The sequence below is a fragment of the Salarias fasciatus genome, chromosome 4 (assembly GCF_902148845.1).
Source record: "Salarias fasciatus chromosome 4, fSalaFa1.1, whole genome shotgun sequence".
Taxonomy (NCBI): domain Eukaryota; kingdom Metazoa; phylum Chordata; class Actinopteri; order Blenniiformes; family Blenniidae; genus Salarias; species Salarias fasciatus.
The window spans coordinates 19,059,093-19,083,175 of NC_043748.1; the positions used below are offsets into that span (position 1 = coordinate 19,059,093).

General features: G+C 43.7%; 1 protein-coding gene across 4 annotated transcripts in view; it reads right to left on the reverse strand.

The window, feature by feature from the left end:
• Window positions 1-19,636: 19,636 nt before the first annotated feature.
• The window catches only part of plppr2a (phospholipid phosphatase related 2a), a 54,044-nt gene continuing 49,597 nt past the window's right edge, over window positions 19,637-24,083 (reverse strand). For 2 of the 4 annotated variants that reach the window (XM_030090219.1, XM_030090222.1), the window contains 4 exons: window positions 23,221-23,471; window positions 22,436-22,612; window positions 21,723-21,850; window positions 19,637-19,968 (listed from right to left, as the gene is read on the reverse strand). In XM_030090219.1, the coding sequence (XP_029946079.1) occupies window positions 19,860-19,968; window positions 21,723-21,850; window positions 22,436-22,612; window positions 23,221-23,471 (665 nt within the window). In that variant the 3' untranslated portion in view covers window positions 19,637-19,859. Of the gene's footprint in view, window positions 19,969-20,123; window positions 20,195-21,706; window positions 21,851-22,435; window positions 22,613-23,220; window positions 23,472-24,083 lie in introns of those variants that run through there. The other 2 variants (XM_030090221.1, XM_030090220.1) reach the window with 2 other exon arrangements.

Here is a 24,083-nt window from a genome sequence, read left to right on the forward strand (position 1 = left end):
GCTCGATTCGCACACATTCATGCGGGGAGGAGCGGCCCGGCGAAATGGGCCCACTTCACTCTGTTGCACCACACACAGTCTGAATGTGCAATGTGTGAGTAACGGGGTGGGGGTGGGTGGGGGGTGGGTGGAGGGGTGGGGGGGGCACCACAGGAACACGAGACGGCAGGAGGGAGCGGCGGGGCAGGAAAATAGAAAAAAGGGAGCACCCGCTAACAGGAGACGAATTGAGAATAGAAACCTCCCGGTCCTCAGAGCCGCCTCGGGGCCCGACTGACAGGGGAGATTAAAGTGAAAGGCTCATACATTACACGCCACTGTACACGGACGGAGGGACGGACGGAGGGACCGGGGAGAGGTGCGATGCCCCCCCGCTGGCCGGTCTCAGCTGGTCCGGCAGCCGGCTGAGGGTGACAGGATGAAATGGCACCCGGAGAGAGATCCAGGCCGTGACCCGAGGCTCTCTGCACGCCGGGGCCCACATTCCACAGCGAGGCCACATGACACCTCTCCAGGCCATGTTAGCAGGGTGCCAGAACCAAAAACACATCGGGGGTGGGACTTCTCCCAGCATGCCTGCTTTTTTCTCATTTTCTTACTAGAAATCAAGAATAAGTGGAGTTAGAAGCTATATTCCACTTTTTTTATTTATTATATGTAATTGATAACCTAAGCTGTGCACTGGCGTAGTGGTGAAGTGGTTTGCACTTCCATCATTACCCCCAGTTTGGTTACAGGCTGTTCTTCTCAAACCTGTGAGGTTTTTCTTTGATTTGGATCCAAAAACATGGATCTGAGGCAAACCGATTCCACCAAATTGAGCTGAAAGTGAATGTGACCGTCTGTGTCTTTGCCTGTTTAAAATATCACCACAGAAGCTGGAATTACCGCGCAAAGATTGACCTGCTGCTGGTGTGATGAGGAATCTGTCAATCAAAGTGTGTGATCTTGGAGTGAACAGTGACTTTCACACTACATGTATGAATGTTGCTCCACTTTGATTTAATGAAAAATTCTCGGTGTCCAAACATGTAAAATTAAAGATATTTAAAAACCAAACATTTTCCTGCCATGAAGCTCGGCTGTTGGTGTGGAGTGTGTTGGACGGGCGCCGCTCTCCCGCTGCAGGCGGGTCACCGTTGTTTTTACAAGCACACTGCGGTTTGGCGTCTCCTCGCTGAATAAACCAAGATGTTTCGGGGATAAAGATGTTTCCCAGAAGGCAGCATATGGTCCTCCTAAATCTTTAACCACTGCTCGGTATTAAGTGAGCCTCTGCAGATGTGCGAGTCGCTCAGACTGTGAGCTCCGGCGCTCTTCACTGCCAGCACAGATGCTGAATGGATCAGAGTTTTATTTACATTTACAGGACATCTCATCTTTTAGAAAACTCCTTAATGACATCTTTTATTAAATTTATATCGAGAAGGTGTTTGTAGTGACCTCTAGTGGCGGCAATGAGAATGACTGCAGCACTGTTGAGGCAGGTTTTGGATGCATGGTTAGTGCTCAAGGACAAAGGTTTTCAAAGTGCTCTTGGGTTTGAGCAGTGGCTTCCTGAGATCCAGAAAAAATCAGTTTATCACCAAACTTGGTACATCTTCACTCGAAATGCTGTATAAATGGAGCCTCAGTGTTTACATCCTGTTTTGATCACATAAGCCTCAAATATTGTCCATTTTTTGTCTCAAGGATTTGCTGTGAAATCTCAAAAAATGCATAAATTCAACTCTCTAAATAGACAAAATATCCTCTGAAACTCCTCACTCACATTCCCAAATAACCCCCTCAGTGGCGAGATGTTCCATCAGGTGTTACATTTTTGTTTTACACAATTCCATTGTTGCCCTAACTTCAAATTCAAAGCGGGCTTATCTTCAAACACAATAAAACAGTTTCAACATTTGTTTCCTTGCCTTTGGACAATTCCAAATTAAATATTGGGTGAAAGTAATTTGCAGATTATTGAATTGTGTTTTTTTTTTCCGTTTGACGCCACCACTCCGAAGACAGAATTGAATAAACAGCATTGTTTTTTTTTGCGTTGCGGTGTACATACTGTGGACTTGGTTATTTCAGTGTTATCAAACACTGCGAGACAACAGGCTTTCAGGATGGAGGACTAATCAGAGCGTTTGGCAAATGTAACATCTCAGAAAACAAGTTAGACTGAGGTTGCTGCAGGGTAAACTTCCCCCAAATCCAATAAAAAAAAAGCAGGACAGAGGCACAGACGGCAGCTTATGCTCTTAAAAGCATCCTCTCAAACAGCAAGAGAAAGACACAGTGAAGACGACAAAACTTCAAAAGATACAGCAGATAAACGTACACTTATATTCACACTCTTTATTGGCATATTATAAAAAGACAAAGTTCTGGCATTAACTCCGAATAGCTTCATAGATAAGAGGTGATAGAGTGTCATGTGGAACAGGGGTGCCAAACGTAAGGCCCGTGGGCCAAAATGAGTCCTGAAGAGGCTTTAATCCAGTGACAATGATTTCAAAAGTGAAGGAAATTCAGCTAAAATGGTGCTGAAATGGGAGGATGCAGAGGTGAGGCAGCTTCTGTTGGATACTAAAACACTGGAGATGGTTAAAATGCAGGGACAGTTTCAAAACTCAGAGTCACCATTTAACCTCAATCACGAGAAATTGAAAATAAACCCTTGAATGCACAGGGAGAACATGCAAACTCTGAACAGAAATGACCTTAACTGTAAGTTATTTAAAGGAAAATTTTGCCCAAATTAAGAATATAAAGGAAAACCACAAAGATTAGTAGAAATGTTTACAATCAAACAAAGAAATAAAAACAGAACTGGAAGGTGAACTGGATACATTTTTTTGTAAAGCACATGAGAACAACGGAGGAATAATGTCTGAATTTGATCAGAGCCTTACTGCAAGAAGTAATACTTCAACTGCAAACACAAGATCATTTAAAATAATGTCACAGGAATGAACATCTGAAGATCTATACTATATTAAAAAAAAAAAAAAAAACCCTAAAAAACTATCAGATCCAGAATGTGGAAAGAAGTTTGCTGGAAAAACATTGTGACATTTCTTCATCACAGCAAATGCCGAGGTTTGCTGGGAGGAGGATTCAAGACAAGAGCTCATTTTATATTGACACAAAAACAACCAAAAGACAGAAACTATCACTGAGACGCAGAAACTCAACCCAGTCAGGACAACGTAACAACCAGAACAGACAGAAAAAGCCCCAATATAAACCCCAGCCGCCAGGTGAAGACAGTCACACACACTCAGACACAGGTGAAACACATCAGGGCAGCAATCAGACACAGGCGGGGAAGAAGGAGCCTGAAAGCAGAGACAGAGTCTGAATCTGAAAATAACATGAAACAAAATGTGTACCATGACATAGAAATGAAAAAGAGAGAATCACCTGATCAACAATCCTTCCTGGAGCTTTTTTAAAGGAACAAAATGAGGACCACACACATTTTTCATCACTAAACTCACAAAATACTTTAAAGATGTGTGGAAAGACACAAAGAAGAATATTAGATTTGTCCAAAACCTGCAGTGGATTTTATTTTAGGAAATGTAACTTCAGAAAACATCCAAGACAAAGAAGACTTCCGACTCAGAGGAACTGGCTGGAAATCAGTGATAAGATGAAGGTAATCGAGAAACTCAGTCTTGTTCTGAAACTACAAACATAACTGGAAACAGATTGGAGACAAAAATAAAGCCTGAATGTTATTTTATTGACAACTGTTTGAATAAAAATACTAATGAAGGATAAATCTGACAAATGAACTCAAGTAGCAGGTGAGAATATTCAGATGAATTTAAATTTTCTTGTTTTTAATTTTCATTTTCCCTGCATCCATCCTCTCCATCACTTCATCCAACAGCAGGACGCTGGAGCCGATCCCAGCTGACTGGAAGGGAAGGCAGGATACACCCCGGATAGGCGGTCCTTCTATTGTACAGTAAACAGAGTGACACACACACACACACACACACACACACACACACACACATTCACACCCACGGGCTATTCAGAGTCACCGATTAACCTCAGAAGCTTGTCTGAGGGAGGAAACGGTTCCATCCTGAGAAAAGAGGCGGCGCATGCTAACTCAATGTAGTCGGGCCCTCAAGCCCAGATTTTAACCGGGAAAAATGTTGCAGCCCAACACTGTAAATCAATATCTTTTATTGGGAAACAAGGGAAGTTTGTCTTTGTCGCTGCTGGTGTTTTTCTCATGGAGGTTGAGAACAAGGAGCGAGCCGCTTCTGAGGATATGAGAGGGAGAATGTGTGGAAACCTTGAAATTACAGTCACGTCACAGAATCTCAGCGTGTCGAACATCGAAAAAATTACCTGAAAGAAGTACAGAATGAAGCCCGGAGGATAACTTACCAAGAATGAAGGGTTTTTTTGTCCAAGTAAAAACGAAAAACTTTTGATGCATTTCAGGGATCTGTTTACATGAAAAGAAGTCTCGTCTGACAGACAAAAAAAGGAGTCATGTGAGACTTTCAGCCGCATTTCAAGACAAACACTGTCGCCAGGGAGACTTTAGAGCCATCTGCAGATTTTTAAAATCAATATAAGTCATTTGTTGTGGTTTTGACAGAAACACAGGACAAACTAACATGCAGAACACACAGAAGATGCTCAATATAAACGAAAAATAGAAAAGAAACACATATCAGTTGTTACATTAAGTCTTGAGCGTTTGATCGTTCCTTCCAGACGTGAATTAAAAAAACAAAAAAAACAAAACACAATATAGTTTTCAGCAGATCCTTTAACCAGAACCCAAACAACAAACAGCAAACAAAAGCCTTATCTGAAAACTCCTGTTTGCAGACGACGTCACTCATTATGTTATCATATATAAATAAACATTCAAAGCGCTTGAAATTTACACTCATCCGTTCATTTCATCAAGTAAATGGTATATATATATACATATATATATATATATATATATATATATATATATATATATATATATATATATATATATATATATATATGTATATATATATATATATATATATATATATATATATATATATGTATGTATGTATGTATAAGGAAACAAATTTAAGTAACTTAGAAGAAGATGTAAGCTCTCAATGGCTGATAATAGGTAAACAAGAGTTGAGGATTACAAAGTACAATGTGGTCAAATCTGTTTGAATGGAGATCATCATCCCACTCTGAGTCCACAGCGAGGATATAATAACTCATACTTAATATCACTGAAATTAAAAGACATCTTTGAGTAACCTTCGAGTGTTATTCCATGACTCAAGGTCCATTAAAGTCCATCGTACTTCAAAAACTCATTTCCTAATGCGGTTTTGTCTGAATGCGGGAAACAGTGTCGCTCGGCTGCATCACGATGGAGGCCGAGCGTCGTACCCACGTGGTCGGTAAATATTTTCAATGCAAACAGTGACAGTTGGTGTCCAGTCTGCTCAGTCGGGTGCTGACAGAATATCAACAAACATGACCGATGATTCAAAAAAAGAGAGAGAGAGAGAGAGAGAGAGAGAGAGAGAGAGAGAGAGAGAGAGAGAGAGAGAGAGAGAGAGAGAGAGAGAGAGAGAGAGAGAGAGAGGGAGAGAGAGAGAGAGCGAGAGAGAGGCGGGGAGCGGGACTCATCCTATCAAATCAAAAAGAGAAAGACAGAAAGGAAAAAAATAACAATCTGCACATTACCTGTTTCTGAATTGTTCATTACATCCGAGTGGCACCTCACGCTCAGACAAGTGAGGATGCGGTTTGAAAAATAGGCCGGCCGCAGACATGTAATGAATACATTTCCTGGTTGGCAGAAGCATATTTGAATATAATTTCAAATGAGCTTTGGTCCACTTTATATTTTGCTGACTGAAAATAGCTTTGAAAATGAATGAATGGCTCGCCAAATAAATGGAGCAATTTGTTTCTCTCATCTGGTTAAAGAGTTTCCACCGACGCCGCGTGACGTGTTGCTGAAGTGGGACTCGGACGCGGATTACAAAGCAGCTGTCTTTATTTTCATGGTGCTGATCAGGAGACAGTGTGCTATAAATTCCAGACTGGACAAAACATTAATTTTTACTGAGATAGCAGCACGTTTGAACACTTTTTTTCCACCAAAAAATTTGCTATCGATTCAACAAGGCGCTGAAATCAGAGGTTTTAGTTGCACATTTACAGCAGATAATCTGAACTCAGTTAGAAAAGATTCTTCAGAGATGTTAAATTGATTCAAAACAAGCCCAAAGTGTTCCAAGAAAATATTCCCAATACCGTTAAAGAACCAATGATTCAAGACAGAATTGATCCAAGTTTTCAACATATTTCTGCCAAATTCAGCAGAAATTAAGACTCATTCAACCTTCAGGGTTTTTCCAGTCTTCTGTCGTCCAGATTAGATGCTTATAAAATTCAGTTTTTGTCACAATTCTTGACCAGATTCACATGTCCAGATACTAATGTTGTAATGAAGATACCTAATCTGAGATCGAGTCAAGACCAAAACAAGAGTATCCCAAGACCAAGACAAAACCTTAAGAGGCCTAGACTGACAAGATCCAGACCAGAGCATCCCAAGACCAAGACAAAGCCAAGACATTCAGGTTCATCAAAACCAACCCCAAGATCAGAGAAGACCAAGACAAAGACAAGACTTTAGGGGGAAGAAACTGAGTCGAGACCAAGACAAAGCTAAGATTTTAAGGAGATGAGACGAAATCAAGATCAAGATCTTTTAAAGGATGAGACCAAATCAAGACCAGGACCAGAGCATCTCAAGAGTAAGACAAAAACTAAGATTTAGGGGGGCCAAGAACAAATCGAGACCAAAACGAAACTGAAATTTTAAGGGGAAGAAACCAAATCTAGACCAAGACTAAGAAAAAAACCAAGACTTTGAAGGGATGACAAAAAATCAAGACCAAATCCGAGACCACAACGTCCCAAGATCAAAACAAGACCAGGGTGTTAAGGGGCCAAGACTGCATCAAGATCAAGACCAGATCATCTGAAAACCAAGACTTTAAGGGGACAAGACCAAAAGAAGCCCAAGAAAAAAACAAGTCTTTTTGGAGCAGGGACTACGTCAAGACCAAAACCAAACCCAAGATCAGAGCATCTCAATATCAAGACAAGACATTAAAATTCCTGACCAACACCAGAGCAAGACTACTAGATCTATTGCCAAGAGTACATGAACAATGAAGTTGCTGATTTGTGCAGATATCAATATAATTCCATCATTAATTGTTCTGTTGAAATGTGATGAAGAAGTTCAGGGTGCAAAGGCATCCTAGATGATGGGTTTAGACGTCCCTCCCAGGTTCGAATCCAGTGATGGCAGTAGCTGACAGGGGAGCCATGTTGATACTTTTGTTCATTTTGTGTTACTGGGTACAACAACTACCATTTCATTTGTAATTTTTTCAGAGTTTTTCAGACTAGATAATCTAAAACCGGAGAGTCCTCTCTGACATGACGCACCGATCTTCCACACAACACACAGTGCCAGCGGGGACTCACAGTGACTGACAAATCCACCAGTATTTACAACACTTTACACACGTTTCTCCTGTATAAAGGCCTCCAGGAGCTGCAGCTCGGCAGCTCCTCCCCCGCCTTGCCTCTCTCCTCCATCTGTCTGTCTGTCTGAAGTCTTCTCTGCCGAGCCCGCCACCGTAAACGCTCACCGATTTACCCATCTGCAGCTGTCTTCGGCAGACTGGGAGGTGTTTTCAGCTTTATGGATATTGACTCCTCCTCCGCTCTTTGATCCCGGCTGTCCACCTTCAGACTCCAGCCTCCGGGCCGCCCGTAAAGCCGCTGACAGCTCCAGACGAGGAACACCCACATTAAACACTCCATGTAGGCTCCCGACCGGTAGACAGATAAACCCGGCCTGTCCGTGAGAGTGAGCGATTCAAGGACTCAAATGACTGAAACTTTTTATTTTCTACCTAAACTAAACATATCACGAGCTCCGCTCCGCTGTGAGCAACATGAATACTTTTGGCTTTATTAAATTATTTTTTCATAGTTCCATCACTCCTCCAAACTTATCAAGAGTCAAAATACACATAATTACTTACTGGCACATTTTCACCTTGTTTATCAGGGATGGATAGAAAATAAGCATAATAAGCTGTTTTCGTTTTTTTTTTTTTTGTTTGTTTTACACTGTTCTCTCTTAATTATTCTGGGTAAATTTGTATCTATATTCATCTCTTCCACCAATTTAAGTAAATGCTTTTTGCTTGGTTTGATTGCACAGTGTTGTCTAATATGTAAACTTTATATTTCCTTTTATTCACTGAATCTTTGTTGCATTATTTCACTTTAATTGTAATAATAAATAAAAAAAATCAAACATATTTCATCCAATTAGGCAAATAGCTTCTGCTATTTCAGAACTCAATAAAAAAACATTTAATTGGTTGAACTCTGAGTAATATCACTGATTTTAATTAATTGAATTTATTTTAGCCTCGTGTTTAAGTTTTTTTTTTTAATTCATTTTCTCTCTTTTTTTGCACAAAAAGTCACACCAAATTAAGATATTGCTAAGTTATAATAACTTTCCAAACCAATTTATCAGGGTAAATTAAGAAATAAGCATATTACATTTGATAAATAATAAAGTAAAACTGTATAAAAAAAAGTCAGGTGTGTGTGTGATATGCAGACTATTTATTCTTGTTTTACACTTTGTCACTTTAGTTATCAGGATGTAATTCTGATCAATAATATGAGTATATTAAACTCACTATATGCTTATTTCACGAGTTTATTTTCTAACATTGGATACATTAAAAAAGGTGAATCAGAGGTCAAATTGTTTGGAACCCACCTCCATGAAACGGTGAGCACATCACACACACACATGTTGGAGACCTCTACACACACTCTCTCCTGATTCGTCCTGATAAGCAGGGCGACGCAGTGCGAGTGTGACAGCTGCAGTCTCGCAGCGCGGCGCTTTGTCTTCACTGTATTTACACCCATCAGCCTGGCCTCGGCTCAGCAGCTCACTCGAGGGGAATGTCCTCATTGTCTCCCAGCCTGCTGTGTGTCCGCGTGTTTACATGTGTGTGAAAAAGGTCCTGGGCCTGTCATCAGTCACACACACTCCTGCAGCAGCAGCAGCAGAGCTGGCAGGCCAGCCTGTGTGTGTGTGTGTGTGTGTGTGTGTGTGTAACCGTGTGCATGCATACACGTGTGTGCATGGGCATGAAATTGCATGGCTGTGTGTGTACATGTATATGTTTGAACATGCATGTGTGTGGAGATGTAAGCCTGCGTGGTGTGTGTGTGTGTGTGTGTGTGTGTGTGTGTGTGTGTGTGTGTGTGTGTGTTTTAAGGTCAGCCCTGATGATGTCATGGTATTGATCAACAGGGCGTCTGTTGTGGGATTTGGTGTCGGTGTCTGGAGAGGAGGAGATGAAGAGGAGGAGGAGGAGGAGGAGGAGGAGGTGAGAGGGAGAAGAAGTCTCTGGTTCTCCTTACAGGGGAGTAAAGAGGAGAAGACATTGAAGACGGATTGAAGTCAAACTGCATCCAGGAAATGAAGGAAGAGCTCCAGTGAAATCAAGTAAAATGAAGCAACACATCATCAGGCGGAAACGCCTTTTAAGAGGAGATTAAATGTTTCTGGCTCAGCTAGTCTGATGTCCTCAGGCGCTTCACTCCGGGGCCCGAACTACAAAAGACCCGTCCCCCTTTTGTTCTAAAGTAACGCTGCATGGACTCAAGAGCAAAGAGAGGATGACGCCTGAGGATGTCACTGTGTCTGCCTCTTTAAAGTCACTCACTTCTATGAATATTGAGATTGTACATAAAACATGATGATCTTGTTAAATGCATTTGATCGTAAAAAGCTTATGAACACGGTTCCTCCGCCAAGAGAGCAGTATATAGATCTGTGAGGGACTATCAGTGTTTTACACAGACAGTTAAAAATACCTTTTTTTTTTAAATTCAGTTTTGTGCAAAAAGTCAGACTAGACGTGTCTGAAAATATCAAACAGTTTCACCAAACAAAGCATGAAGTCTACTGATATTTTACGATGAATCCGTTTCTTGATACGGAGCTAAACTCCTCTGTATTTACAATTTGATTTGGTTTGATCGCTCTTCTCCCCCCGATTACAAGGTTCCAGAGAAAAACACCGAATGAATGAATGGATGGATGGATGGATGGATAAATAAAGTGCTTTCTGAAACTAATAAACTGCCTTTATTCATCTCTTATTTTTAATACTTTGGACTACTTTGGACTAAACCAAAGCTCATGCTAGCCACCTAGCATACGCGAGAACTTCATTTCTTTTAAACAGACCAATAAAAAAAAAATCATTTTTTGTCGTTTTTCGCTTTTTTAAACCACATATCATGCATCTTCAGGACAAATCGATGGATTTTGTCTATGAAAATCGGCTTCAAGGATAATGGCATGGAGCAAACGTCTCCATGTTTGTTCCTATTTTGGTTTCTGTCTTTCAAAATAGTGAAATAAACAAAGGGTGAAACAGCATGAAGCTAGTTTGTGTATTTCATTGTTGTTTCAGATACTGACTTGCAAATTTAATTGAATCACAGACACATTTTGAAAAAAATATACTTTAAAAAATTTGCTAATATAGATATATATCTAAATAGATAGATAGATAGCGAGATGGATGGATGGATGCTGCCCTGGTGCCTGGCAGCGGAGTGAATCAAGCCCTGTTACGTCCAGTAGACACCGGGGACTTGTATGGAGGAGGATTACAAACCTGACTGCCAGCTCCGGCCATCATTTAAACCCACTTCGCCGTCCCGTGTGCAGCTCTGATCGATACGCTGTGCAGCATTAGGATCACGTCGATGCCGTGAACAAGCAGCCCTGGCGAGATTACTGCCGGTGACGACTTTTAATGAGCCTGGTTTGATTTTTATGAAGTCGGCCATGAAATATACATGTTTTTTTTGAAGGGTGTGTGTCCTGTGGGCTTCCCCTTTTGGACGGCATCGTGCAGCACCTCCATCACTCTGACAGTCGAGTGTAGGCTGGTTAAGATAGCGCTGCAGCAACCAGGCTGTACACAAGAAGAAGAAGAAGAGGGGGGGGGAAGACTTTCCTCTTCATCCTCCTCCTCCTCCTCCTCCTCCTCTTCCATCTCTCACTATCTGCTTCCTGGAACCTGCCCATGCAATTGGATTTAGTGTCTGTCTGTGTGCCTGGCTTGTCTCAGCCCTCTCTCTCTCTCTCTCTCTCTCTCTCTCTCTCTCTCTCTCTCTCTCTCTCTCTCTCTCTCTCTCTCCCCTCTTTACTGCCCTCCTCGGCTCGTCTCTGCATCCTAATAGGACGATAATGCAGCCGGTGTGGTCGGACGGCTACAGCACTACATGACGGTGCAACAACAATGGAGCTCCTCCAGCGGCTGCCGCCGGGTGGGGGTTATCCTCTGTGTGTGTTTACATGTTTGATACCCGGGTCCTGGGTTACAGTTGTTTGTATTTAGATGAGGGTGGAGGGTGGCGGGTGGGTGGCGGTGGTGGTGGGGGGGAGAGACAGACACTTCATTGTTTGCCTCCATCATCGATTCGACTCCCCCTCTCTCCGGCGAGCATTCCTATCTTTCCCAGCGATCCCTCCATCCCCTCCTTTACACCTGACCCTCTTGCACACTTATCGCTGCGCCCGTTGCCCCCTCCACCCCCACCTTGCATCTGAAGCACGGGGGTAGATGGGGGAGGGGGGGTTGTAGCTGGGGGCCGAGTAATGGCTGTAGAAAACGTCCTAATAACATTACAGCTGCCATGAGGGTGGGGAGGGGGTCACGGGGGGTGAGACGGGGGGGAGGGGGGCTGGCAGCAGAGAGGGGTGGGGGGTACGTATGAATTGCAAAGGGGTTGGTGGGGGTCTAGAGGGGGGGGAGACAAGGGGGAGGGGCAGGTGCATCACTAATGGCTTTTTAAAAAGGTTACAGCATGTCACTCCCTCTTCATAATGGGGCCCTGGCTGTGCTGGAAATGCAATTTCCGGGAAAGATAATGCAAGGAGTGAAGGGTGTGTGTGTGTGTGTGTGTCTGAGTGTGTGTGTGTGTACCTTACGTTCAAGTAAAAAGAGAGAAGGAAGACAGAGATGAGGGTAAAGTGAAGTGGAGGAGGAGGAGGCGTGATGGAGGTGCAGACTCACAGATTTCCTGGGATGCTGGGATAAAGCGGGAGGAGAGGCGGCGGCGCAGAGGTGGAGGGAAACGCCGGCCGGGGCGACCTGCCCGCCGCCCCGCCGCATCAATACTTAATGAAGACATTATCTGCGGACGCCGCGCCCGTGTGTCTAAACAAACATTATCCCTCAAGCCTTCAGCGTCCGGCACGCTTGGTTAAAGCCGGGGACTCTCATTAACCCCCGCCGCACCGGCAACTTTTTGCCTGATTGAATCTTCCTGCTTTTCGATGGGGGTGTCTGTAATTGCCCGTCATGTTAAGAGTGGAGACGGGGGGGGGGGGGGGGGGGGGGGGGGGGGGGGGGGAGGGGAGGAGGGGGTTTAAGCGTATACATTATGTTCCTGTCTCCGCCACGACGCCGCGGTAATACTTTCAATTTATTTCACACCCTCTGCACAGAACACAAAATCAATAGCTCACAGTTATGTGTAATTTCATTGTGTCAGCCTGTAGTTCTGCCCGAACAATTATCATTTAACTAGATTAACATTGAGCTGACATCTGGTATCTGTGTATGTGTGGAGCATGAGTGGATCCACCAGTGGGGAGGAGGAGGAGGAGGAGGAGGAGGAGGAGGAGAAAAGCAGGAACTTCATAAGTTTCTGTACACCTGCTTTGTACTTTATATTCTTTACCAATTCAATCCACCCTCCTCCCTCCCTCACTCTCTCTCTTCCATCATGACTCATCCGACTCGTCTCTCTTCCTCCTAAACCACCATGAGGACATCTTGAACTTCCTCAGCTGATGGACCTCCGACCTGTCAACCCCCCCCCCCCCGAAGCCCACAGCGCTGGCTGGCAGTAACAGGTCCCGGCGAATCCCCGGCTCACACACCGGAGGAGCAGAGGACGGGACGGGATCTGAGAGCCCAGCGGGAAAAGTCTGGCGGCTGCTGGAAAAAGAAGAAAAGTTGTGCAGGAGTGAGAAAATAAATCAGAGCTGTGGACGCGAAACAAGAGTGATCACGGTACAAAGTGCTGCTTTCAGGTCAAGTTGTGGAACTGAGTGGTGAACTCTGTTTTCACTCGGAAACACTGAAACACCGTGGCTGTGCACGCACGCCATGGCGCTTTGATGGAGGAAGATGCTCCAAAAACTACCAACAAGCAGAAACCAGCAGACAGCTCTGACAAAAGTCAGGACTTCGAGGCTGTTAATGCATCACAGACACCCGTCATAACGGCTGATGGAAATGTTGAAGGAGATTCAAGAGGCTCTGCTTCTTCGGTAAACAGGAGTTTAGAGAAATAGTGACGGAGGTGCTTCTGGCGATGCTTCAGCTGACATTGTGCTTCAAGAATGGAACAAAAGCAACAAACTCAATGACACTTCAGTGACTAAAACTGACTTCCTGATTTCAAAATTCATTATACTAACCATTTTTTTGTTTTTCTACTGGAGTCCTTCGTCCTGGATCCACTGAGCAGTTAAACTACTGATCCACATCGTTCTAACTCTGCTGGTTAAGGAATTGCTCGTCCTCTCTCTTCTACCTCCTGCTGATAGACGACTTCACGTAATACTTGCAGGGTTGAATCTGGGACCTTTCTCGAGTATCGGCCCGATAATGGGATTGGCTTTGATGCGTCGCTAATTAAAACCATTAAAATCTCCTCCATTCACCTCCATTCACATAACTTTCTCTCTAAGAAACATCTCACTTTCCATCCTCTGATCTCTTCCCCCTGTTAGCCGCACAGCTCCGTGTTGAAACATTTAGTCACACTGATCACGTTTAGCTTCAAACCCAAAAGAGCTTTCTGGCTGAAAATAAAATTACCTAAAATTACCAGGGAAAAAAAAAAAAAACCCTTGTGACTGGAATTCAAAGAGGAGCACAGCGGGATTCAAATTCCCACCAAACTAACAGAGGAGAGTTGTGCTGCCCACACTAATGAGGCCTGCGCCGGTGGAAAAAAAAAAGAGGCAGAAAGACGCTGCAGGTGGATTTCACCAAGGAAACAGCGTCATCCTTTGAACCTCTCCGAGTGGGATATTTGGTGGTCGTTTAAATTCAGCGGAGCTGAGCTTTTTCAGGAGTTGCAGGTGCATCTCTCCACAGTCTGGAGAATTGAGCCGGGTGCAATTAGCGTCAGCTGTACTGTACGCTTTCTTTGATCAGCTTTTCAGTGTAATTCACGGATGGCGTTTTCGGTGTTTTGGGGGGCAAGAATTCCTGAGAAGAAGAAGAAAAAAAAAAATCAGTCAAAAAGCAACGCTCGCTGTGCAAAATCAGGCGTGCAGAGCGGAGGGCTGTGCAGACGCTGATGTGTAAGTAATTCTCACCATTATCTGTGACATTAAGAAAATGGATCTCATTATGTCTCATTAGAGTACACAGGTGCAGATATTCTCATTAGCCAGTGTTTGATTGTTGCTTTCATTTCACCACACAGCTTGAAGAACCTCGTGGAAATATGAAGGTTGTGCTGCTTCCCTCCGCTCACAGACACGCCTGCGATGGGCATTGCCATCTGGTGGATCCACGCTGCAAATGCCTGATGACAGAACTCACAGGTCTCCGGTGGAAGTGTGCAAAGAGGAGGTAAAGGTAGAAGAATTTAAACCTTCAAATCAGGAAATCACCACCGCGATCAGCAGCAAACCAAGAATGAGCACAAAAACATTTTTAATGTAAGTTTGATCTTTATCTTGCAGAGTTACGAAAGTCTGAAGAAATTCTGTTCTTTAATCATAAATTTTTTAATATTTTCTGCTTCAGTCTGTAAAAATGACTTAAATCTACCGGAAAGTTCTCATTCTTTCTTTTTCCTCAATCACGTTGATATAAAACACACAACCATCAGGATAGAGAAATCTAATTCTGCTTTTATTCCATGTGGTGAAAATGCATACGGTAAAAACAAAAACGTTCTTTTTTCAGATTTTTATTGGATATTAAAAGATGGTGATTTTTAATGTGAGAACAACAAAAAAAAAAAAAAAAGAAAAGGAAGAATATAAATGGTCAATTTTTGTTGCCAAATCTACAGACATGTTGTTTGTAAAGTAAAAAAGCCAATTGAAGCCGAATATTAGGTGGAAAAAAAACCCACTGTTAAAGTAGTGATCAAGCTTTAAACAGCAGCAACGGCTGACATTGGTTCATTTTTACTGCTAATAATTTAAAGATTAGATCTGGAAACAGGGAAAATCGAACCCAGAGTAAAACACACTCTAAGAACATTTCAGGCTCCGTTTACACGTTTAAAGTCAAAACACTTTTTTTCCTGCACTTTCATTCTAGAAAGGTTTTGTGCTGACATGCAAATGTTTTCAAAAAACGGATATCTGTTTACATGGAAACGGCAGAAACGCTGAAGATGAAGTAGTTTTCATGTGGGGCCACTAGTGGGTGCTGTTGTTTGTCTTTGTAGTGAATGCACACTGTGAATGCGTCTGGAGAACAAAACAACATAAACATGAACAAATTTGAGATCCATTCGTGTGACGGACGACCGAGTGGGACTGTTGCTACGGTGACTGTCAAGAAAATGCTCTGGGAGTCGGGACACTGGAGGAAAACATTGTTATTGTCCCTCTGCTGAGCATGTGCAGAAAACGTGGGGCGCGTGCGCCGCAGCAGCATTTTACAAAAGTTGCATTTTCTGCCGTTTCCATGGAGACGGAGTCAGAGCGTTTTCAAAAAGTTGCATTTCCATTCATGTAACTGGACACCCAAAACATAAAAGTATTCTGTTTCTGTTTTTAAAACGCTGAAACTGGGTTTTAGTTCATAAATTTCCAGCATTACTACAGTGTTTCAAAAATCCGAACTACAGTATTTCCTCATCTTCTAATATAGAATGGAACCATTCCCTGTTGATACACACCAGTGAAGCCATCGTTCAGAGATTTACCACTCTGCAGTTTTCCGTCTATTTGATTTACTCTGCTTCAGCTTTATTGCTTCATTAATCATAACTTCTTTACTGAAGTGTGTTTAAGGGGGTAAAAACTGGGACGAGTCCAAAAGGCTCTGGAGTGGCTGAAGGTTTCAACATCCCTGCTGGTACCGGACCGTCTCTGTCGAGGGCCTGCTGTAGATTTGGCAATCCAAACAACAAACGCTGTATTCACCTCTGTTATTTAAGCTCATCAAACAGATCAGAGCTGAAAAGGCCCGACGTCGAAGCTATGCCAGCAGATTTGAACGTTTTCAGCCCAACTAAAAGTTTGTTTATAAATTTCTTGAGCGTCAGATGTGAAGAAGTCAGGAGCACTTGAACCTGCAGCTGTTGGGATTGGTTGAAAACTCCAGTAATTATGACAGAAGGAAGACAGGAAATTACAGTAATGTGTTCACTAAAGTGACAATTAATGTTTGTATTTTGACTATTGTCTGATTGAATTGTATCAGTAGAAGTTTGGTATCATAAAGTCTCACTTATCGCAACTGATCCCAAAATGATTCACCTCTACCAACCAAAACTCAGCCTTTTTCCAACCCACAGGACAGAAACCTTTTCTACATAAAAACCAACCTTGAGCGATTGTTCAATAAAAACTGGCTATTCTGCAGAAGAGATATTCGGTTCTGGTTCTGGATTCTGTTGTTCTTCATGTTTTCACTTTCCAACACATCTCAGTCTGATCAAAGAGGAACTTCATGATACCCAGAATTCAGCTCTTCCCTTCATATTAATGCTTATTCCTTCCATCTGGTTCAAACTCTTCTGTCCTTCCAACCTTTTCGACCTCTTCCATTCTTATGCAGACCTCCTTTAATCTCCTCAATAGATGGAAAATGGGACAAAGTCACGTCTCAATCTGATAATCTGTCACAAAGTTCATCAAATATTACAATAACCCGAGAACATCCACATTCCACACACTCCCTTTGCTCCTTGACTGAGTTTGGTTTTCAATGTGTTTTTCTCTCATTGTCACTCTGTCAAGACTCTTTAAGAAGCCATAAAATGTTCTCTGCAAAAACAACTAAGCAAATTAAGGCCCTGTTTACATGTTTTCGAGCTTTTCTGAAAGTTGTGTTTTCAGGGGCTCCGAGCAAAATTGTTGTTTAAACAGTTCCCGAAATCACAACGTAAGTTTTATGGTTTCATTTAAAAACATCATCATGCAAATGAAACTTAAATGTAATGTTTAGGATTCCGGTGATGATATGATGATCACACCATGACTTGATTCTAGTTTTATAATAACTAGAGGCTACTCGGAGGTGGAAGTGTTCCTTGATGCTTCACATCTGCGACGCCGATCAGAATCTTCCAGCATCGTTCACTTGGGCTGCTAACATTCAAAGCATGATGGACACACAGCGTAAGGATGGACGGGGCGGAAATCGTCATTTGATACAAAGACTGAGTCACCGGTGTGTTTTTCACACACGTTCACACACAAACACAGGATCTTCTCCCATTCTGTACACTCACGTTGGTGATGGCTTGTGTAGAAAAACACACTCTCAATAGAAAAAAAGACTTATATACAGTATGATACAACCTAGAAAGTGGAGGAGCGTCAGGAAACACGCAGGGTTTGGGGAGGTAAACATGTGATTGTGCATGTGTGTGCTTTAAAATGTGCGTGTGCTCTGTAAACACAGGTCTCCATACTTGTGTATGCGTGCGTGAGTGTGTTTGTGTGTGTGCTGTCCAGCAGAGGGAAACATTTCACAGCACAGTGGCGTCACATGAGACACACAGAGGAGAGTTGGAAAAAAAAAAAAAAGAAAAGAAAAAAGTGTGCAAATCAAAATTCCAGCAAAACTGTCACACCACATGGAGCCACACCTTATTTACACCTGTCAATAAATAAATCTGTTCAGAAAATCATCGCAGTAATTACATAACGTGGCCGGTTTGCAGCAGAAGCTGCTCCGTTTCCAAGGTGGAGGAAAAGAAAACCGGTGGTTTGGCATCACAGACGGAGTGTTTTGTACGAAAGCTCCTCGTTTTCAAAGAATACAAAACACTAAATATTTGCTCCTGAACGCGCTGCTCTTTATTTGGCTCGCTGCAGTCGGGAGCTTGGCTTTGTCTTATCCGATGTGTTTGTGTTTCACATCAGGTTTTGGCAACCATCTGAGAGGAAAAGGAAAAAAAAAAAACAACATGTAGAAGATAGCCAAGTGAAGATGTCTGTACTTTCATCCTGTTTGCTGTTGTCTGGTGCTTCTGCTGAGAGATATGAAATGGATCCTTTGATCTGGGTAAACCTCATGCAGAGCTGACTGGGGCAATGCAACACAGGCGGCTCCGAGTGTGTGTGTGTGTGTGTGTGTGTGTGTGTGTGTGTGTGTGTGTGTGTGTGTGTGTGTGTGTGTGTGTGTGTGTGTGCGCGCGCGCGTTCATATGTATTTATCAACACTACAGGGACAGAAATCTGTTGACACACTTGCATGAGAGGACCTGGCTGACCTTGTGTTGACAGAAATAAAGTGAAGGTTTAAGTTAAAAGTTATGATTGAGTTTGGAACGAGTCTGCAGGAGATCAATGTAAGTTGACGAATGTCCCAGAAAGGCATGAAAACACAACATATGTTTATTTACTGTCGCTATGGGGGCTGAAATCCTTTTGGACAATCCTATTTTGAGGATTCCTGAAGACGAAGATCTAATTTTTCATCAGGAATGCTAACATTCTGAGGTGAAAGCTTTAAGGTTTTGGGTAAATTTAGAAGTAGTCAGTGTGGAAAAATGAAAATCAGTGCAAATAATTTGCTTTCTGAAGGCCGGAAAAAAGTGTGTGTTCATGTGTGCCAGTCTTCCTACACTTGTGAGGACATTAACTGATTTCATAATGATTCTTGGGGACTTTTTTCATTGTAGGGACAAATTTAACTTCTAAGTGTGTGTGTGTGTGTGTGTGTGTGTGTTTATGTGCCAGTATCAGCCTGATTTCACTCTAACCTGAGTAAAATCATACGTTTCATGTGCAACATGTGGGTAAAGGTCAGGGTTAGGTTAGTAATTGATTAAAAAATCCCAAACGCAAATGAAAACACAATGCATGTATGTCTGTGTGTGTGTGTGTGTGTGTGTGTGTGTTTGAGATATGGAGAGAGCGACCAGACACTGTGTGGTGTGAGTGTGTATGGCTTTTGTTGAAAAGGAAGAATTTTTTTTTCTATGGGTAAATCTCAGCAGCACGCGCTTCCTCTAGCAGGGATCTTTGGTCCAACGTGGCGACCGCCTGGCGGGACACACGTCCAAACTGCGAGTCCGCCGACAACTTCAGCTTCTGTGTGTCCTTCAAATGGGCGGAAACTCATTTGTCGGGTTGTGGAAAAGAAATGAAAAAAGCAGTGGACATTCTCAGCGGTTGCGGTTTTGTTCCTCCTCACGCCACTGAAGATGAAAATGAGTTTGTACCAAAGGAAAGAAAAAAAAAAGTTTATTCGCATATTCAGGATTAAAAAAAAGTTGACTCAGTGCTGAGTGTTCAGAGTCTCACTTCGCTGGAAATCCAGCAAAGAGAAAGGGTCGTAGAAGAGTTTAGCCTATCGGTTCCCCAGGGTTCAAGAGGGCAATAGGGTGATGTGCTTTATTTCACCTATGGAAGTATAGGGGGGGGGTCTAGACCTGCGTGGAATAGGAACGGTGCAGCGTGGCGTACCGCCCGGCCGGGTGAGCGGCGCAGCGCGGCGAGTGCTGCTCGGGCTGGTCTAGACTTCGCTGGAAATGGAGCGAGACGGTATGAGGACATCGGGGGTGGCGGGGAACCGATAGGGCTGATGGTCATGTGACCTCGGTGAACGGAGATCCACGCGGAGTCTGCAGGGGAAAGAGAGGAGTGAGAAAGAGAGAGAGGACGGGCGGGAGGAGAGAGAAGAGAGTGAAGAAAAGAATAATCAAGAGCGATGCCCGGGTGGAAGGTGGGGGGCGAGAGGACAGAGCCAAAAACAGAAATAAGGGGACATGGCGAGGGGGAGGTCAGAGTGGGTTAAAATGGTTGGACGTAGGTGTTGTAAGGCGGGGAGGAGGAGGAGAGTGCGGGATGCTGCGGGAGAGTGAGGGAGCGAGAGTGAGAGGAGAAAGGCAAGGTGGGAGACAGAGGAGAAGAGGCAGTCAGGTGAGGGTTAGTGACGGAGACAGACCACAGAGGACGCAAGACACTTCCCCAAAGACAACCCGCAGCTCCAGGAAAGTTGGGTTTACGGTCTAAACAATGGAATTAAAGCAGAAGGCCCTCATGTTCAAGCTGCTTTAACCCTTCATTGCACTGCTGTGGTTCCAAACTTGCCTTTGGGGGGCGCCACAGATCACACACTGGACAATGTTGGATTTGTAACAGAAAACCATCATAAGACATCTGAAAAGCTTTGATTTGGAATGTTCCTGATACTGCAGCTGGTGAGATCAGTGAAACGCTGTGGCAGGTCAAAGTTCAGAGACCGGGGGCCTTTCAGCCTTTCTGAGATTTAAAATGTTGAACCAGACTTTTTGATGAGGGGCGTTGGAGCTTCTTCGTGGTGACGGTAACTGCCTTCAGACTCTCTTCTCCACCGCCATCCTGCGTTATACTGAATGTGTATTTTTTGAGTTGTCTGTTTTTCCAGTTTAAAACACTCTAGGTTTCCTTTTCCTCTGTCAAAGTCTTTGAATTGCTCCGAGACAAGTGAGAATAACCACTGGCACCAACGCGTATTGACAGACTGTCACGTCCACATGTTACTGACCTGTTTCCAGGTAACCCAATTATTTGTGACACATTCTATTCAGGATTCTGTTTTCACAGCAGATAAAACCTTCTCTATTGTGTTCTCCTCTCCCGACAGCTTCAAAGTTTTATTTGGTGTCCCTGAAGTCTTCTATTTGCAGATTGAATTACATTCCGTTTCTATTTACATTTTAACATGGCGTCCCAACTTTTCTGGCACCGAGGTTGTGCTTGGACTCCATCCTTGAGAGAATCTCTTCAGAAAATGCAGGACTTTGGAAAAGAGGATCAAACTTGAGGGGGACTTGTGAACGACCGTGTTTCCGCCTGGGCTGAGCTCCCCGGTTTTCTTTCAGCCAGCTGCTTTGCATCGTATCCTGATGCTAAATTACACCTCGAGTGTGTCGGCCAAACTGCTGACTCCCCTCAAAAAGATAAGTGACTCTCTAAATCCCCGATAACGAGAAAATGTGTAAACACGGTGGGGTTTAGGGTGGAGGCGGCTCGTCTCTCCAAAGCAAATGCTGGAATTTGTTCCATCCTCTGGCTGAATGGAAATTGCGGCTCGTTTCACGCCACTAGAACAAATCTCACCTGCGTCCTTATCAGCCTGCAACAAGGCTGCCTTGTGCAGAGATTTAAAGGGTGTTTTTTTTTTTTGTTCCTGTCAGGACTGAGGTTGCAGGCGGGTGGGGCTCGGAGCATGCATGTCCACAGGTTTGTTCTTCTAAGGGTTGGAGGAGGAGGAGGAGGAGGAGGAGGAGGATAACAGATTCAGTTAAGAGACAAGGGGTGCGTATCTCAGCCTTGTGTCGAGCTCGGTCGTGCCTCACACCCACCCCCGCCCCTTACCTGAGGGCCACTTAACTTTTCGAGTGGACTCTCCACGCAGGGCAGCGTCACCATCGGCATGCCCAACATGGAGTCGGGGCGTTGAGGTCGAGGCGGAGGAGGACCGGGAAGCAGCTGCTGGAAGTTGTTAATGACACAGGTGACCTGGAAGCAAAGGGCAGGAGGAGGAGTCCACGAGAAGCAAATATTCGATTATACTGTCTTTTTTATAAACACTATCAATTATCAATTCCAGTTGTGCAAAAATTGGGGAGTTACTGAGATGTAAAGTAAGCACGTTTAAGATCGTGGTTCGCATGAGACTGTCCACATTGTGGGGTGTGGTTTGGAATTACAGGACTTTCAATGTGGAGTTTACTTTTTCTCTCAGGACAATTAGCAAATTGACAAATGTGAAGTGGGATGGATGGAGATCGGAGGGAAAATAATGCTGGGCATGACTTAGTCTTGCTCAGTTAGGCCTATTCACATAATGTGCACACAACTCCATTACTGTGTTGTTAATGAGATATCTAAACATTGACTGAATTCCACATTCAGTTCAGTGAACGCTACATCAGGTAGCAGGTGGAAGATGCACTAAACTCTGGATACTGGCACTTATTGAAAGAAATGAGTTGAATGTTCCTGACAGATTTAAGGTGTAATTATTGAATCTACCGTCGACAGTTCATTCCCAACGCAGTATATTAATCCTCCGACATGCCCTCCTTTCTGTCCTTTCCTCACCAGAAACACTGCGATGGAGCCTCCGGTGAAGAACCCCGCCAGGACGTCCGCCCAGTGGTTGCGGTACTCCGCCACCCTGACCACGCCAACCAGCATGGCCAGGCAGAGCAGCGTGAGGCTGATGGTGGGCTTGGTGAGCCGCGTGCCTTTGGTCTTGAAGACGAGCGTGACGTACATCTGCAAGGAGGAGAACCGGGAACAGAACGCACAGTGGGGCACAGCCAGCCTGTCAAGACCTAAGACTGCAGAGTCTCTACAGATATCGTGGTTGTTTGAGAAAAAGTCCGACATGGAATCATTTAAATCCTGTATTTATTGGATAAAAGACAAAAATCCCGTATTTTTTATCCTCCCATTCATATTCTTTACCTTTTTTGTCTGAATTTTGGTAGCAGGAAGCTGGAGCAAATACCTGCTCATGTTGCATCAACTAAGGCTCAGTAGGTGGAGAGAATCATCTTTCAGGGGGAATGTTGCAGGTTCAATCCTGCAGCTGTTCTTATGTCAAAGTGCTTCTTAACAAGTTCACGAACTGATCAAGAAAGGTGAAACAGTGGAAGATGACGAGAAGTGAAATCCATTTTGTAAATGTAGGTATTCTCTTAGGTATTTGGTTCAAATGGTGTTTAGACATTGATGTGTGACTGTCGCTCTGTTTCCCCTGTTTCAACCTTTCCTTCAACCAAACCTCAGGAGGCGTCCTGCCACCTGTCAGCCGGATAAAGCTGTATAGAAGACGGATGGTTGAATTCACAAAACCCCGACTCTTCGGCGCTCAAACCTACCACTGTGTAGACTGCTGAGTAGACGCTGAGCGCCGCGTCCTTGGACGGGAAGGATTTCCTGGCGGTCAGGACGACGAGCGGGTTGCCCGTGCAGGCGCGGCGCTCCGTGATGTACTGCATGGTGGACTGGCAGCCCAGCGCCGTGTAGTTCGGTCGGCAGGCGGACAGAAAGTGGGGAGTCTGGTTCCCCGTGACCACCTGGCCGGCGTTGGCGAAAATGGTGGTGGTGAACAGGCCGAAGGCGTAGACCCCTGGGGAGGGCAGGTGATAAGGAAACGAAAAAGGTTAAGTGTGTTGACTGTCTTCTTTACTGACAGTTGTAAATTAATAAGCTCATTTGTAGAATTCGGATCGAAATCATAGCTTTCAATTTACATTAAGGTGACATTTTGAGAAAAAAAAATGAATTTCATGTCTCAGAGTCCATATTCTTCTGAGACTTAGTAGTTTTAGATTTAATTAGTCATATTAGATACCCAATATGTGTATGGTCGTCCAACTCCCGTTAAGAGAAATACTGGCTAGTCATGATCTGGATGACTGATATTATTTACAGAAAAAAAGGAAGACAGAAAAAGAAGTCTATACTAAAGCTTTGAGAGCGACATAAAACACTCACTGAGATAAAACAAGTGATAATAACTTTTTCTGCTGGAAATAGCTCCGGCACATTATTATCAGCTGAGGTGTGAAATTGAAACCGAAGCCTCCACCTCAGCTGATTCAGCTTCACATGCAAATCTGTGAGCTGCTTAATATTCATGAGATCCTTTTCCTGCCAAGATGCCGCATATTCCACCTCGAAGATTCTCCCGCATTTTATCATCCAATTAACAGCTACAAGCTCCGGCTCCGGCTGGCTG